The sequence below is a fragment of the Xiphophorus couchianus genome, chromosome 8 (genome assembly GCF_001444195.1).
Source record: "Xiphophorus couchianus chromosome 8, X_couchianus-1.0, whole genome shotgun sequence".
In the NCBI taxonomy this organism is placed as follows: domain Eukaryota; kingdom Metazoa; phylum Chordata; class Actinopteri; order Cyprinodontiformes; family Poeciliidae; genus Xiphophorus; species Xiphophorus couchianus.
Window position 1 is genome coordinate 27,538,773 of NC_040235.1, and position 17,573 is coordinate 27,556,345.

General features: G+C 42.8%; 2 protein-coding genes across 4 annotated transcripts in view; both read left to right on the top strand.

Moving 5' to 3' along the window:
- The first annotated feature begins 996 nt into the window (after positions 1 to 996).
- On the top strand, positions 997 to 14,114 carry hpse (heparanase). The gene is made up of 12 exons (XM_028026201.1): positions 997 to 1,350; positions 4,279 to 4,394; positions 5,426 to 5,554; positions 5,628 to 5,801; positions 7,387 to 7,558; positions 8,588 to 8,635; positions 8,921 to 9,014; positions 9,098 to 9,204; positions 10,406 to 10,520; positions 11,364 to 11,488; positions 11,668 to 11,814; positions 13,520 to 14,114. The coding sequence occupies exons 1-12, from the start codon at positions 1,142 to 1,144 to the stop codon at positions 13,677 to 13,679; spliced, it is 1,596 nt and encodes a 531-aa protein (XP_027882002.1). The 5' UTR covers positions 997 to 1,141; the 3' UTR covers positions 13,680 to 14,114.
- A 1,979-nt stretch (positions 14,115 to 16,093) lies between these two features.
- Positions 16,094 to 17,573, top strand: part of ppp3ccb (protein phosphatase 3, catalytic subunit, gamma isozyme, b) — a 32,755-nt gene continuing 31,275 nt past the window's right edge. The window contains exon 1 of one of the 3 annotated variants that reach the window (XM_028025243.1): positions 16,094 to 16,942. In XM_028025243.1, coding sequence (XP_027881044.1) covers positions 16,891 to 16,942 — 52 coding nt within the window. In that variant the 5' untranslated portion in view covers positions 16,094 to 16,890. The remainder of the gene's footprint in view (positions 16,943 to 17,573) is intronic. The other 2 variants (XM_028025244.1, XM_028025242.1) reach the window with 2 other exon arrangements.

The window sequence follows — 17,573 nt, forward strand, 5'->3', positions numbered from 1 at the left end:
AGGACAAATATAACTATAAGTGACTAAATGAATTTGCTCTGTTGATCAGAGGGTTGATCATTTTGGAAGTTATTCCAGTTTTTCAGAATGACTTGATGTTTTGAAAGAGGAGGTGTCTGATCTTTTTATGGTGTAAAACACTTTGAGCTGCCTTGTTACTGCTGTAGAAATAAACTTCACCTGACAAGAGACTCAGGTGATGCAGCCATTGAGCTTCACTCCAGCTTTTCTGCCATCGCTGTATCATTTCCAGAATGCCTGCTTTCACTCAGGATGCTTCCGGCTCAGTGGGTTGGGTGACATGCATGGCTGCTGAATGTTGCCAGTCCTGTTCTGCTCATCTTTGACTCAAAGTCAGGTGACAATACAGATGGGGGTTGGCTGTACCTGAGGCTGCAGTAAAGGTGATTCTTTACTACAGCCTCATGCAGCTGCTTATTGACTACATTTTACTGAAGGTGTGCAGGCTATGAGGGAATGCCCACCTGTTAATGTAGCATCAATAAACTGTTGAAATATCTGTAACATTTCTTATTATTATTACCTCTGTTATCTCTCACCTATTCAATTACCACAGTACTGGCATTGTGCAGTACTGTTACATTACATATGATCACCTTCCTAAAATAATTACCTTTTTTACCCCAAAAATGATTTGGGGGTAAAAAAAAACAAACACTTTTGCGATTTTGGTCTTTGCTATTTGTATGTCTGTCTGTCTGTCTGTCTGTCTGTCTGTCTGTCTAGACATGTCATAAACAAACCCTGTTGCAGGCTGGAAAACTCTTAATTTTTCAGCAAGACAGCAACCCCAAAAACAAACAGCCAGAGTTACAATGAAATGGATTACATCTGGTGTTATAACTGGCCTAGTCAAAGTCCAGACCTAAAATAGATTGAGAGTTTGACATGATTGTGAGGCAACCAGCCTTTAACCTGTGGATCTTGTCAGGGCAGAGAAGCAAAAGCTTCAGTTCATTTTAATGTTCCATACAGACACCCGGAGGTGAGTGTCCCTCCGTAGAGAAGTCTGTCCCTCCTCTCCTGTCCCGCCTGGGCTGACGGCTGACTCCCCGCTGGGTGGTGCCAGCAGAGCCGGGTCTCCGACCTGAGCAGCAGGAAGTGTCTCTCAGCTGGAGACATGAACTACTTTCTGTTGCTCCTTCTAACTTTCTTCTCCTATCGGAGCGGAGGGGACCGGCTCTTCGATGGAAGCCCGCTGTACCAGGATCCGGACCTGGACCTGGACCTGGACCTGTCGGCGGTGCTTCGCCGGGTGGACCCCCGCTTTCTGTCCTTCACTATCGACGCCAGTCTGGCATCAGAGGAGAGGTTCATGCTGCTGTTGAGGTGAGGGTTGGCGCTCCAAGCAGGCAGGCAGCCGCTCACACTTTCAGTCCGCACAACTCTGCGTCAGATTCACTACAGAGCTGCTAAAGTCAAGGCTTTGTTCGCTAATCTTCGCCGCTGCGCGGAGTCTGGTTTAAAAGAGGACGATGAACGCAGCAGCAGCAGCAGCAGCAGCAGCAGCAGCAGCAGAGACACACAGCTTCTTATCCGGTTACAGGTTCTGATGTTAGAGACAAACTCTGCAAATCATTACATCCTTCAGATTCTGACTCCGAAGTTCAAGTTAAAGCCAGAATAAGAACGGTTCTGATTGTTCTGTAAGGTTCTGATTGTTCTGTAAGGTTCTGATTGTTCTATGAGGTTCTGATTGTTCTGTAAGGTTCTGATTGTTCTGATCTGTAAGGTTCTGATTGTTCTATGAGGTTCTGATTGTTCTGTAAGGTTCTGATTGTTCTATGAGGTTCTGATTGTTCTGATCTGTGAGGTTCTGATTGTTCTATTAGGGTCTGATTGTTCTATGAGGTTCTGATTGTTATGTGAGGTTCTGATTGTTCTGTGAGGTTCTGGTTCTGACTCAAACTTCAGAATGACTCTGAACTGACAACTTTCATTTCATCTTTGAACTGAAATCCCAGCCTCACTCACTCCTGTAGTTGTTTTACTGATCAATTTCCCTTTTTTCCAAGCTGTTCATTTAAGACCTGATTAATTTATTCTTCCTTTATTGTTACAAATTATTTAGTTTTTTTTATTAGTGTAATTTAGAGTTTAAGCCCTTGTGTGTTTCTGTTGTGAAGCAAACATTTGGCGGTTCATGGGTCAGTGGCACCAGGGCCCCATGTGTTCTCACTAATGATAGGCCTATATCCGGACAATAGTCACATGACTCTTGTGATTGACGTTTTGCTTTGTATTAATACCTGTGTTAAGTTGCACAAAATTCGAGACCAACCTTCAGCTTTCAAAGAGAACAAACACAACTTTAATTAACATTTGCAAATGGAGAAAACGTACTAAGCTCACATCTCAGTGAGAATCGGATGAGTTCTGACTTGGGGCTGAACGTCCCCTCATTTACATAGGATACATCACACATTACTTAGTCACACCCCCTGGCTCAAGTGTCAGGTAAAAATCTATACGTTACTTATCTGTAAGTTTCAGTCGAGCAGGGTTGCATACACATTCACAGCTCAACTTTAGGCGTTTCTCCAAAAACCCTCTCTGCTGATGGCTAAACAGATACTAGTAACTGAACTTCTACAAAATAGGCTTATCACCTTAGCCATGTCTCACATTTCTAACTGCTGAACACCCTGTTCTTCACTTATTTGAGGAGGGTCAGAAGAGCATATGTCCTGTTGAGCTGCAACTGAGTGCAAACCTTTAATAGAAACATCATAAAGTGTACATTCAAATTTATTTAAACATTGTTACTAAATTTTCCTTCACACCTGCAAAAAGGATGCAATATTTTACTATTAACTTTTAGCACGGTGTAAGTGTACACTCTTAGAAATGTCAGTAAATTTATGGCAGAATTCCAGCAGAAACATACTGTTATGATATTTGGTAGAATACTGAATAAAAAATTACAACTGCCAGTAAAGTAAATTACCGCAGAATCACATGTTGTGTTGTCCTAAGTTAACTATTACTGGTTTTCAAGTGTTACTGCTGCCGTGTTTAATTTTTTATTTTTTATTTTGTTCTTTTTTTGTTTTTAATAATACTAAAACCATGGACATGTGATAATTTTCTTTAACAGTATTTTTTGAGTCTTTGATTGCAAAAATGGACCAGTAAAACCCAGTTTTACTGTAATTCTTACATTTTTGTACCAGTGTTTTTGCAATCATGACTAACTCTCTGCATAAAAGGCTTAGTTTTTAATAACTGATTTCTTGAATCTTGGCATTTACTTTAGCAGTAATCCACTGTCAGATTAAATTACGGTGCAGATATTGTAAATTTACAGTAAAATGCTACCATCTGTAGCTACCAGTATTTTACAGTAAATTTGCAGGATTATTTCTTAGAGTGTACCTCATTTTACAGCTCAGTAAAAAATTTAAAGTAAAAAAAAGCAGCATCAGTTGCCATGGCAACGGTGTGCATGTGGAGTAAAGCACACAGAGCGAGAGAAAAGAAGAGTTCAGGTGGTAAGAAGTTGTTCTTCTGTTTTTCTGCGTTATTTTACTTTTGCTCTGGCGAACGAAGCTGCTGTAATAAAAAAAAATGTTATAAGGGAATAACATTGTAACATGATGTAAAGCTAAAAAAGAGAGGATTTTGCATAATAATGACCCTTAACTCAGTAATGAACAAATAAATTAACTGAATATGCCGAGACCCAGAGAACATAAATTAAACAACCAAAACATAATTAATAAAACACAAATAAAAAGCCTTGAATCGTGTCCTAGACTATTATTTTAAATACAGCTCAGTAAAATAGAATATATAACTGCTTCATCCCCGCTGCTTTGTAACACTTCCCAGACTGATAAAGTTATGAGTTCATTCATGACATCAGTTACTTTCTCTGTTACCTTCTCTGCCGACTGCTTGGAAATCATGAAATGTTGTTTTTCTGGATTATTTCTTATTATTCTGTCCCTCACAGTTGAGGCGTACCTATGATGACACTGTTCTTTGGAAGAAGGGAAAATTGAAAAATCAGTGGCGTGTCAAATACTTATTTTCCCCTCTGCATGTCAGCCTGTGCTCTTCAGAACCACCATGAGACACGTAGCAGAGTAGTGACAAAGCTTCTTCCTCTAGGCTGATAAGAAAAATGAAGGTGATGATGATGATGATGATGATGTCATCATGTTGTTCAGCGCAGACAGTCAGCAGGCTACATGAGGACCAGCGGTTGTGATCGGGTGTTTGTGCTGAGTTCTGTCCGCCTTGTTTCCTCTGCAGGTCTCAGAGGATCCGGACTCTGGCCACTGCTCTGAGTCCAGCCTTTCTGAGGTTCGGGGGAACCAAGCAGGACTTCATGGTGTTCAGTCCTCAGAGGAGCCAGCAGCTGGATCCAGGTCTCTTCTTCTTCTTAGCAGCAACATATCTTAAACATATCTTTATGTGAAATCAACTTTGTTGAGCTTTAGGTCATGTTATAATGTTATTCCCTGCTCAACAACATACCTGGAGTGTTGCCTTGATTCTTTCTTGCATGTTTGAGAAACCCTTCAATCTCCATGGCAACCATTCAGTTGTGCAAAATGCCGACCCAGCGCCTCAGAGAAGTAGCTCCTCCTCTGAGCTGCAGTTTCCAAGCTTCCCCCTCACAGAGCAGTCCTCCCCCATTCAGCTCCTTCAGACTAGCCAGCAGCAATTAGCAAACACCCGGTGGAACTGTGGATCTGCTGAGCTCATTATAGGAGCTTCTTCTCACTGCCACACTGACAGAGGCCCAATTTCAAGAAGAAAAATCAGAAAGTAAAATTCTTTTCAATCATATTTGATATGAAACAGTATTTTTATATCAACAGATTTTTCTATAAAATGGCATTATGTGCCTTAAAAATGCAAACTATCGCCCCTTTAATTGTAACAGATTCAAAATTAAAGCAAATAAATTTTGCTTTAATTTTTACAAAATTCCTTTTTTTACAGCCATTACTAAACAAACATAAATGGAAATCCTGGATGCTGTTTTTCATTTATGACAGATTGCATAATAAACACACTGCACACGCTATGTAAACCATTATTTACAGTGGAAATGGGCGGATCAATCCAGAAATATTGATAATATCAATACCAAGCCGGTATCATTTTCAGGAGGGCGTCTTCATCAATTTTCAGATTGATACTGACTTCTCTTGTCAGATTGATAACAGTTTGCCTCTTGAAATGTTATTTTTAAATAAGTATTGGTATTGGTTGATGATACTGGCGCTGTATTTACTCGGTATCGTATTAATACCATGCAGTATCAGACTCCTCCAGCTTACAGGACTGCAACGTATTTGCAGAAATAAATGCCGTGTTCAACAGTTTGTGTTCTGATGGCTCCTTTAGCCAGGAGAATTTATCCTGTGACGAGTGACTCTCGCCCCCTCAGGTGAGCCCTGCAGCAGTGTCCGGCTGCCCTGGTGGGTGGAGCAGAGGCTGAAGCAGGACTGGGCCCAGCAGCAGCTCGTCCTCACCAAGGAGGAGCAGCAGAACCAGTACAACCAGATCCACTTCACGGGTAGGTTCTGGATGTCCGGCCGGCTGTCTTCTGAAGCTGCGGGTGTCTCCTGACGGCTGTCTGTCTCTGTCAGAGCTCACCGTGGACCTGCTGCACTCCTTCAGCAGCTGCTGCAGCCTGGATCTCATCTTCGGCCTGAACGCGCTGCTCCGGACGGCAGAAAACAGCTGGAACAGCAGCAACGCCCGCTCTCTGCTCGGCTACTGCGACTCCAAACAATACAAGATGTCCTGGGAGCTGGGAAATGGTTAGCATCCGCTCTCACAGTTCTGACTCAGACACCGGCCTCAGTGGTACACTGAGGGAGCAGAGTGGGCTTCAGGCAGTGGCATGAACTGCTCAGCTAGTCAGGTGCTGCTAACTAAGTCTAACTCACAAGGGAAGGAGACATTGACAGATTCAAACACCGTGGTGACATCCATGTAGCCTTAACCTGCTCACTGAGATGAAACTCAGTCAGTGATTAATTAACGTCTCCATCTGTGGTGTGTTAAGAACCAGGAAGTTATTATCTCGTCTTCGCTCTGCTGAGAGGGCTGAGGAAGGAACAGGAGGGCGTCTTCATCAGGAAACGTATCTTGTTCAGAACATGGCGCCTTGCAAAAACATTCACCCCTGAAACATTTTGTAATCTTACAATCACAAAATGTAAAAGAAGTTTATCAGGATTTTATGCAATATCCCAGCACAAAGTACTACATGCAAGGGTTTGTATCTGTTTAAAAAATGTTTTAAAGTAAAAAGTGTAATCTGCAATTGTATTTAACTCCCTTTAATCTGATACCCATAAATAAAATCCAGTGCACCCAGCTGCCTTCAGCAGTGCTCAGGTCAGGGATCCGACACCCGCAGCTCTTTGGATCTAACACAAAACCATGAGAGCTACTGGATTTTTTAATGTCTCCACAAATATTAAAGGAGCAGTATTGTGTAAAATCCACTTTTCTTTTTACTTTACATCATATTATCATTTTATTCCCTCATCATGAACATACCTGGAGTGTTGCGTTGATTCCTTCACACACGTTTGAGGAATCCTTTAATCCCCCATGGCAACCATTTGGTTTGCAGAAACGCCTGCTGTCACTGAGCGCTGTCTTTTCCACACAGCTCCACCCTGATGCTGCAGACCCCACAGAGCAGCCCCTCCCCCGCCTCTCTCACTGAGCACCTTCAGACTAGCCAGAACCTGCACATCTACTTCTCAGTACTCACTGGTAAAAATGTTTTTACTCTGTTGGTAGAGGACTGTTGATATGACAACACACACCCGTGTGGATGGAAAGCAGCTGGGAGTCGAGTTCATCCATCTCAGAAACATGATGTCAGAGTTTAAACTTTGGACAGAATCAGAGTTTAAACTTTTTAAACTTTACATTTTTCTCTTTCCAAAGCAGCAAAGAAAAACTTGAGTTTGGGATGAAAGTGGAAGTTTGTGGTTGGAATGTTGCTGCTGTCAGTTCATCTCTAAGGACAGAGAGAAATGTCTGCAGCTCCAAGTTTCAAGTTCCTTTAGAAAACAAAGTCTGTTTGTAACAAACAGAAAGCTGGATGGATTTCTGAAGATTGTTCCTTTGTTGTAGAGAGGAGCTGAGTCTGTGTGGTTTTATCATGATCCAAATTCAGCAGTGAACATTGAGCTTTATGGGAGTCAGGATTTTTAAGCCGATTATCAGATGAGCTTCTTCTTTCTCTCTTCCCTTTTTACAGATAATTGCAGCGAATCTGAAGTAATACTGAAACTCTGTGGTTTCTTATGTGACGTCTGAGTTTCACTTCCGTGTCTCCTTGTGGTCAGAGTCTCATACTGACAGTGTTCTGTGTGTCTGCAGAGCCAAACAGCTTTGAGAAGAAGGCTGGGATCCGTGTGGATGGAAATCAGCTGGGAGTCGATTTCACCCGTCTCAGAAAGATGATGTCAGAGTTCAAACTCTACCGGGACGCCGGGCTGTTCGGACCCGATGTGGGCCAGCCGCGGGACCGCAGGGCAGATCTGCTGGAGAGGTCTGCACCGGACGTGGATCTGCATCACAAATGGAACTATAATGCTTCTGTTTTCTCTATGAACATTTTTATTTTCTTATGAATAATAAGGAGAACATCTACAAAAATCCTTTTATTGAACTTCAGAGGGGAAATTCAGATGTAACAGCAGGATGAAGACATGCACGTTTACACAAAAAAGTTTCAAATAAGTGCTTAAACATATACATATAAAAAACAAGATGAACAATAACAACAGTAATAATAATATATTATACAAGAGTCTAACATAAAAATACTGCCCAGTTATTAGAATAGAAATATTGAATAGAATAGAATAGAATTACTTTATTCATCCCAGCAGGGAAATTACTTCGCAGTTACAGCGTAGAGACAAGACACACAACAACCACCACTGAGTAGCAATTGTAGACAAAATAAAAATAAAATATAACATGCTGTCAATATAAAAAGCAACTTAGAGCAGTCCTTGCAAAGATTCAAAAAAATGCAGATACAGTATGTATATGTAAATATATGTACAGCAAGTGTGCCACAGTGCAGTTGTGCAAAATTGGACAGATTAGTGCAGAACAATGATTTAGCTTTTATTGTACAGTGAGATGGCATGTGGCAGGAAGGATTTCCTGTATTTGTCCCTACGACAGCGGAGCTGGAGCAGCCTATGTGAGAAGGTGCTCTGCTGTCTGTCCACTATGTGGTGGAGAGGGTGCTGTTTATTGTACTCACAATCCAAGAGATGTGCATCTGAGTAGGATGACTTTTAAAAATGTTCATAATGTGTGAACATCAAAAACAGAAAAACTGATGCAGAAATGATGTTAAAAATGAGCAAAACTGCACATGGTTGAGCAAATGCCAGCAAAGATGTAAACAGTGAGTGAGTTTGCAGGGAGCTGTGATGTTTGTAGAGTCTAACCTGCTGACTGCGTCATGACTGGACTGAAGAAGACGTCAGTGGATCCTCACTCTGCTTTAGTTTAACTTTATAAATTCACTAACTGTTTCCTCCCCGTGTTTCTGCTGCAGCTTCCTGCAGAGTGGAGCCAAGGCCATCAACGCCTGTACCTGGCACCAGTGAGTTTACTGTTGCCACGCCGCCCATATTCTTCAGCAGCACAGAAACATCAGCTGCAGCATCACTGCAGAAGCTCTGTCCAAACAAATCTATGGTCACATCAGGGTTTTTGGACAGTCAGTGCTGCTGGAACTGCTGCAGCTGCTGATGGATTCTGGTCCCTCTGTGGTTTCACACCCTGAGCTCAGCCAATCATTGATTAGATATGAAATCATCCCTGAAGCGATGGCTACTGTCACATGGTGGTTCCGTCACACTGTCCTGTCCTGTCCTCTGTCTCCTAGTTACTATGTGAATGGCAGAGACACTTCACTAGAGGATTTTCTAGATCCTGACGTTCTGGACACCCTGGCTTTGAAAACCAACGAAGTTCTGGAGGTAACAGTGTCAGGCTGCAGCAGCTGGGTGGCTGAGGGTTTGATGACAAAGATGTTTCATTGTTTATTCCTTGTGTGGCTCAGAGAGTACAGCAGGAGTCTCCGGGGAAACCGGTGTGGCTCGGAGAGACGAGCTCGGCCTACGGAGGCGGCGCGCGGGGACTGTCGGACACCTTCGTCTCTGGATTCATGTGAGTCCAGAACTATTTAGGAGATAAAGTCCTGATTCATTCAGTGATCACTGCTGCTGAGACAGGCTCATGTTGAGGATCAGCTGAAGCTGTACGATGTGTTCAGGCTGTAATTCTGAGGGCTGGAAAAGAAAGCAGATGCTCATCAGAACCAGAAATACTCAGCTGAGTCCGACTTGTGCTGGAAGTCTGAAGAGTAGAAAGTGAAAAGGAATGGTGAGAGAACAGTGCCCTGTGGTGCTCCTGATTAGACACACAGTCCATCAGGTGACTGTTGAAGCGTTCACCTTTGACCTCTGGAGTTTCTCACAGGCTGAATTGTGTTAAATGAACTTGATCCTCACGGTTCCACTGCTTTGACCAGATGACAGTGGGTTTGTTGATGACATCATCAACGCCATGTTTATTACATCACATTACCGTTTACCATCATTCAGTTAATTAGAATACTGAAAAGTTCGTTTCACTCAGTAGCTCAATAAGTGAAACCTATTTTATAGATTAATTCCACACAGATGGATGTTTTCAAGCCTTTATTTCTGTTAATTATGATAACATTCTGTTAATGAAAACATGACATTTGAAATCATAATATTACATCAGACCAATAAAAAAACATTTTTAACACAGAAAGTGTATTTAATTCCCAGTTATACCTGGTTGTTAGTCTTAAAAGTTACTTTTAATCTGACAAACAGGACTAATTGGAACAAGATAATGAGTTTCTGAATCTATCTTTAATGATGATGGTTGTAATGTTCGACTGGTGTGACGACGTTCACTTTACAAGGCATAACTGAAAAGTCTGCACAGTTTATCAGCAGCTGTGCGATGTTATGGTTTTATGGTGCAATGGATTTTGGATCCAAATGGGGAAGGAGAGCAGCTGACTGCTGTCATAAAATGGTCTCATAAAATGATAATGTAACAGATCAGTGCTGAAGTTTAATCCAAAGCAACCCAGAAACCTTTTATTAATACACCTCATATTTTACTACTGAAAGCCTTTGACTAAATCTAAAACAACCTGAGAAAAGTGAAGAAAATCATTCAAGAAGCAAAGAAGGAGAAAGAGAAGACTAAATACAAAGTTAATTGCAAGAATGTTAGCTTGATAGCAGCTCATGCTGACATGAGGGCCTGTGCTAAGCTGGATATTTTCACTTGATATTTTCACTAATCAGACTTGTGGTGTGTGCAGGTGGCTGGATAAGTTAGGCCTGGGAGCCAGGCTGGGCCTGGATGTGGTGATGAGGCAGGTGCTGGTCGGTGCCGGGAGCTACCACATGATCGATGACGACCTGGATCCTCTCCCGGTAAGACGGCTCTGCACTTCCAAAAACTGAGTTCATGGTGATCACCGTCCTTTCAATCCACTGCGTGTCTTTACAAGAGCACTCAGTGAGTTGATGTCAAAATAATAAAAACGTTACTGAGTGAAAAATAGATCTAGAAGTTGTTGATATAGGAATATAAGAGCAAGCATGGAATGATAGATAAGAAGAATGCTGATGATAGGCGGAAACACCAGGACCATCGTGTCATCCTGAACCATGTCTCGGATCAGGGTCCGGATGAAGCCATGCTGCCAGAGACTCCCTGCTCAGCCGGGAATCTGATCTGGGTTCCTGTTGACTATCGGAGTAACTTTAGCCATTTTCATTTAATGTGGAAACGATCCTGTTGGAACACACCAGCATTCAGCCCTGTGGGGCGGAGGAGGGAATGGCTAAATAATGAAAGAATATCATGACTTCTGTCATTAGATGGTGGAACTGATGGTGTTGCTTTCGTCCCCAGTATCCTCTAATGCAAAAAACACGTTCTGCCACCTTAGTTGCTAGGCAATAGCATATACACAAAAGTAAGGGCAGGAATAAATCTGAAGGCTTGACTGTCTAATTTTGCTTGCTTCTGGTCTTCATGCTGGACCAAGGATCAATCTTTGCTGGGTTTAGTCCCACCCTGCATAGAGGAGTTTTAACTGGTTTTAAAAGACACAAATAAAATAACCCAGAGTGAAGGTCAATTTAACATCTTAACAAACTGGACCCTTTATTTTGGTTTGATTTTATTCGCCCATACTTTTCTCTCTGATTTTCTGGCGTCCTTCTGAATCACGCTTCTCTAGCGAACTGAATTACTGACTCTTCTTCCAGGATTATTGGCTGTCGCTCCTCTACAAGAGACTCGTCGGACCGGAGGTGTTGAAGTTTCAGCTCGTTTCTGATTCCGGCAGAAGTAAAAGAGTGAGGCTCTATCTGCACTGCGCCAACAGGAAGAGGTACTCACAGAAATGAGACAAACATGCTCATGAAGCACGGAGAAACAAACTTATCAACAGGTCGAGACAAAGGAAATGTTTGCCGGCGTTTTGAAGTTCAAGGCGGTTCGAAGTGGTGAAGCTGGTGTAAAGATCTGGTGAAAGCCCAAGGTGAGATGCTGTGTTTTGTGTGTGTGCAGTTACCCCGGCGGAGCCGTGGTGCTGATATGGATGAACCTGAGCAGGAAGCCAGTGAGGATCTCACTTCCTGCCCTCGTCTCCAGCAGCACAGTGGACGCTTTTGTCCTCCAGTCCAACCAGCCGGGGGAGGAGGGACTGCAGTCCAGGTGTCTCTCTCCTCTCAATACAGCCTTTTTTCCCTCTAACTGAGAGCCACCGAGTCACGCGGAAGATTTAATTTAGTTTTGTCGGTGCTTCCTGTCATGTGAATCGTTGACAGCGGTTTAAATCAGAATACTTTCCCAGAGGAAAGAGGAACGTTTGTGGGCAGTGATGGACCAGATGCTTGTGGCAGCGGCTTTTTTGAGATTTTAAGCTATTTGTTTGGAATGTTTCTGTGCTAAATGGTTAAATAAAGTCCAAGGCATTTATTAGCAAAATAGTCAAATTTATATAAAAATTCCCCCATTTACATTCTTGATCCTTCTTTAATTCAGTTGAAAAACACTTCGTTCCAAAAGGAAATGTAAATGTCATCTCACCCAAGTTCTTCAAATAGTGGTAGATGGTGATGCTGTGGGCAGAAGGGTGCACCAGTAGCAGTCTGTGTTGCATCAAATCTGAACTAACCTCTGACTGAATCGAATTACATTTACATAGCACCTTTACGAACAACTGCCATTGGCCAAAGTGCTGCACGCAAAGACAACAAATCACAGTAATTCCGACATTAAAGAAAATACAAACCCAGCAGAAACAGAAACATAGAAAGGGCCAAAAATGAATCTCTCACTCTGCATTAAAAGGCATTGAGTACAAATGTGTTTTAAGAAGCAACTCAATAACACCTAGAGTTGAGGCGTGTTTAATATGAAGTGGCAGCTGAAGGGAATGAAGACTGTTGCTGGGTCTGCTGACCCACCTCCTTTGCTTTTGTCGCTCTTTTACACACCTCTGCCTGGCGGTGGTCAGAAGGTGGAATAGAGAGACGTTAGAGTTCAGTATGTCATTAGCAACCGCTGCTAACATGGAGAGACTGATTTCAGCTCACATGCCCCTTCCTTATAGGAAACAGTCTGCTGATTAGAATAAACTCTTTCACCACTTCACCTGTCCTGATGATCTGAATGAACTGACATGAAGCCGCCAGAACAGAAATAAGAACTATAAGACAGGAGAAGATGAGGCATTTTTCAGCACCCACCTCTCGCTCCATTCTACTTCCAGGGCAGTCTGTGTGGAAACAGTTAGGACTGGGTGGATGTGAATCCCACAGCGTGTGTGCACTGATGCATATAAAAGCAATGAGAACAGAATTAGGGGCAGGAGGGAGTATATAACCTAACCACTGACCCTGGTGCATTCAGAGTTCTTCTGTTCTCCTGGGTTCCTGACATTACAGTGACATTGTGGACCACTGTGTGCTTTTGGAAGGGTCATTAATTCTCCAGACCACTGCCTGCTGGACACTTCGGTTCAGTCAGGTCAGCATCAGAAGTTACAAAGGACACAAACACACCAGACTGATGCAGCTGGACCTCTGCTTTCAGCCACATTGCTGATGTCAGCAAAACTAAGGCCTTTGTGTTTGACTGAGAGCGCCATCTAATGGTGAACTGTAGCGATCATGTAGCAATAAGGTATGAGCAGGAGTAGGGTGACATCTAGTGGTGAAAGGGACAAACTGACCAGATGAACTTCGAGGGTTCTAGAGAAAGTTACTGAGGCTGATGCACCAACCTTGTTATGAGCAGAATTTCAGTAAACGTGACAGTCTGGCTCTTTACGGACTATTGGAGCTCTGCTTGATTCTCACCGCCCTTGCCTGCATTGTCCTGACTGCGCAATGAGTGTGTTCTGTTTTCCCTGCAGGTCTGTTCAGCTGAATGGAGAGCTGCTGAAGATGGTGGATGATAAAACTCTCCCTGAGCTCAACGGCACTCAATTCCCTCCAGCAGAACACCTGAAGCTTCCTCCGTACTCCCTGGGGTTCTTCGTCATGATGGATGCACGGGCGCCGGCCTGCAGCTGAGCCTGGTACCGACCCTGGTTCTGAGCCCAGTGTCGAGCCTGGCTAACTGCTGCTGGCTAGTCTGAAGGAGCTGAGTGAAGCTGCTGAACATTCTGGGACTGGACATGATCTTCTGCTGTGCAGGTTCACTCACACCAGGCGCTGCTGAATTGTCCTGCTCTGAGAACACACACAGAAATTGTTTGTAATCAATTTCTCCTGCTGGGTAAAACTTTTATGTAATAATGTCTACATATTTATCCTGATAGATCTCAGGTTAGTTCACAACTGGACTACTTTTCAAGAGAGCACCTTGAAAATCGGTTACTGGACTAAGGGAGAATTTTAAAGACGATTGATGATTTTATACCATTTACAGCTGAGGCTTGTTTCACTTTATTTCATCTTGAATAAAGAACATTCAGGTTACATTTCTTGGCCTGTATTTGACAAAGATGCTGCAGCTAGAAGTGTACTTCATATTTTAGTATTAATCCTATTACAAGTATACAGGGTCAGTGTCATGTTACCAATACTGATATGGATACTGATACTTTGAGTTTGAGTGACAGAGCTAAGCCCCTCCTCCTGGCTCTGATTGGTTGTTTTTGAACGGGAGCGTTGAGTTTCTTCAGACAGCAGCTCAGGGAGGAAGTGGAAGAGATGGATCTTTTCACAGATGATCTGTCTCATATTGTGCTGTCACAACATGGTGACAGCTTTAACAAATATGTAGAAATCATACTCTTTTAAGGTTACATATTGCAGCTTTACCAAACTTAGAATATTAATAAATAGTTGTCTCTGCATTCCATAAGTACGTCTTAAAAATAAATTAAATTTTACATTATTTATCTGCTTTATCTTATTTAAGCAGATTTTTAAAAAATCTGCTTTAATTTGATTGATAGAATAATATTTAAGCAGACAACTTTTATCTTAAAAGTTCCATTTATGTGGCCCTCTACTCTTCAGAGGGCCACATAAATACTTAGTAGAGGCCTGATTTTGGCCCGCTGTGCTCCAATGTGTCAGTTCAGATTTCTGTTTTTCTATTGTAGTTTGGTCGGTGTCCACACGGGGGCGGGCTTGCTCCACTCTGCTTTTCTGTGCTCGTAAAACCCATGTGGCACAGCAGACACTAGATCAGCAGTACTTCACTGAAGGTTTCAGTCACTGTACTGTGGCTTCAGTACTTTTAATATCTGTTTGCATGTTACATTAGACTACAGCAGAGCAGACGAAAAAAAATACAACAACAAACAAACTCTGATGTTTCAAAGCTTTATTAGGTTTCCAGGAAGCACATTCAGTCCAGCTGAACGTTTTGATCGTTTTAGGCACAGCTCCTCTTTCAGCAGTCAGTCTGCTGATTGGATGGTCAGAGGGAACCTGTGGAATCCTTATCAGCTTCAGCTTCTCTAATAATCAGGCTGTGACAAAATAAATAGATTTTCAGTCAGTTTGTATTAGAACAGCATATCCATAATGTTGATAAGTCGACATTATAAACTTCAGTTTCAGACTCCCTCTTTAAATGTTTTTTGATTTTTGGGCTGTAGTTTCTCAATTCTACCCTGAAAAAAGATTTAGCTTTGATTTGGTTTCAAATGATAATCCTTTGCACTTTGTTTATTTATAAATCAGTGCACACAGGACAAGGTATTGGTTCTGTTTATCATATAAATGTGCTACCAAAGTATTTTGTCGACACCTAAACAGTTTATCTAAATACTGTTGTTGGTTTTAACAAAATATTTTAAGGGAAAAACTACAAAAACACCTAAAGGTCCTAAGTCTGATAGTATATCATATTTAAATAATAAGTATCGGTAGAAGTATTGACGATACAGGCTCTGTATTGAATTGGTATCAGATCGATACCAGAATATAATTCCACACCCAAGTAATCCAGGGCAAAAATATACAAAGTTTTTTGGGGGGCAATTTATTAACATACATCTGATTACTGTGAATATAATCTCATAGGTGAATTGTCAGCATGAAAAACTGTTAGCACATCAAAACATTGTTCTTAAATTCATCTTTCATAATAATATTTTTAACCCAAAAGTGGACCAATCAGTGACATAAAGTCCTTTTCAGGAAATCGTACCGCTTTCTTTTTGAGATACATTTATTTTATACTACCAATTTTATTAAGTATTTGCATTTATGAAGCTTTAATTTGTAAGTCCCACTTTTTGAAATGTTACGAGCATCCCAATAAATTAGAATATCATTTAAAAGATGATTTCATTTAGTAATACACTTTAAAAATGGAAACTTAACGCGTAAATGATTCACTACATACAGAGTGATTAATTTCAGACCACACCCTCCACAAGGACATAAAACCACTAAAGGTGATTGATTAAGAAACTGGTTGTTCACACTCACAGAGTGCTTTGTTCAGTCATGTTAACGGAAAGTTTTGTGAAAAGAAAAAGTGTTGCAGAAAAAAATGCACAAGCAGCAGAGATGACCAATTCCTTGGTATCCGCCTTTTGAACTGAATCAGTGACATAAATGAACTTTTCTGTGATATATTTAACTGAGAGAAATATATACGTGACATTTTATTGGAACTAGGCGAGGAACATTGAGCTAAAGAGCTGAGAGTCTGGGCCCTGGCAGCTGCATGGATTGGCCTCAGCGACTACAGTATGAAGGCGGCGCCTAAATTTCACATTAATACTACACTACCCACAGATCCCCGCGTCGAGCCATGTTATAGGAAATCCGCTTGCGGCAGATTATTGTAATCCGACAGAGGGTCTGGACGACACATCGGATCACGATAAAAAAAAACCCCAAAGCGCAGCGGCCTGTAACAGATGCAGCTGGTCCGAGAATAAAAGGATAAAGTCGGGATATGATCTGAGGCGCGGCGCCGTGTTGCTGGAGCCAGAGATCGGTGCTGCTCCCCCGGGCCGCTTCATCCGACACACACACGGTGACAGCGGCTCGGCTTTTCTGCACCGCAGAGCTCGGGAACTGCTACAGTTAGCTGGACAGAGACATTATCTCCGTCAGCGCCTTCCTCCTATCCGCGTCGGGGTTGAGTCCTGCTCGGCCTGGAGGCTGACTGCGGCTGTCCTCTCTGCCGCTCCGAGACGCCCCGCTGCTAGCGCGGCTAGCCCAGCCCAGCTAGCCTGCTAGCTGGAGAGGAATCTGTCAAGTTTGGTTCGGATTCAGCTCCGTGTCCGCCCGCGGCCAGCAGGCAGCGAGGATGTCGACCAAAGACCAAAACAAACTCTCTACCGTTGAACGGCCCATCAAAGGTAGGCGACTTTTCTTCCTGTAAACTTCTCTCCGGCTGCAGGAAGTGAGCGGGGCGGTGGGGGGGTACAGGGAAGGGCTAACAGGAGAGCCGGAGGTAGCAGCCGCTCAGCAGCTAACCTGCTCGGCGATCCCCCGCTGGTCACCGCCGCCTGCTACTTGACAGCAGCGGCAGATGTGTGACCTGACGCGGGCAGCTCTCCTCGGAGACACGTCCCCCGTTTCCGGGTGAACGTTTCGGTAAAAGGGGTGGGGGTCTTCATTTGGACGGACACCGTCCAGGGTAGTTTTCTTGCTGGCATAGTTATCGGTGCAGATGTCCCTGAGTTAGCTCCGTTTTCCTACAGTGTCTTTTTAAAGACACGCATGCTTTAAAATGCTTCATTGGCAAGTATCGAGCAGGTCCAGAGGAGTGGGGGCGTCTCTGTATGTTTCTAGGGGAAGAATGTAAAGAGATGCCATGAGGGGAACTGCTGCTGCTGCATGAGGAAGTCAGGTGAAAGTGAGGGGCTGTGCAGCCAGACAGTGGTGAGGTGTGCGGTCTGAGTCCGGCTGGGGTTAGAAATGGGCCAGAAGAGATTCTCACAGTTGGTCAGTAGTTTCACAACAACCTAATAAAATGTAAATGAAATA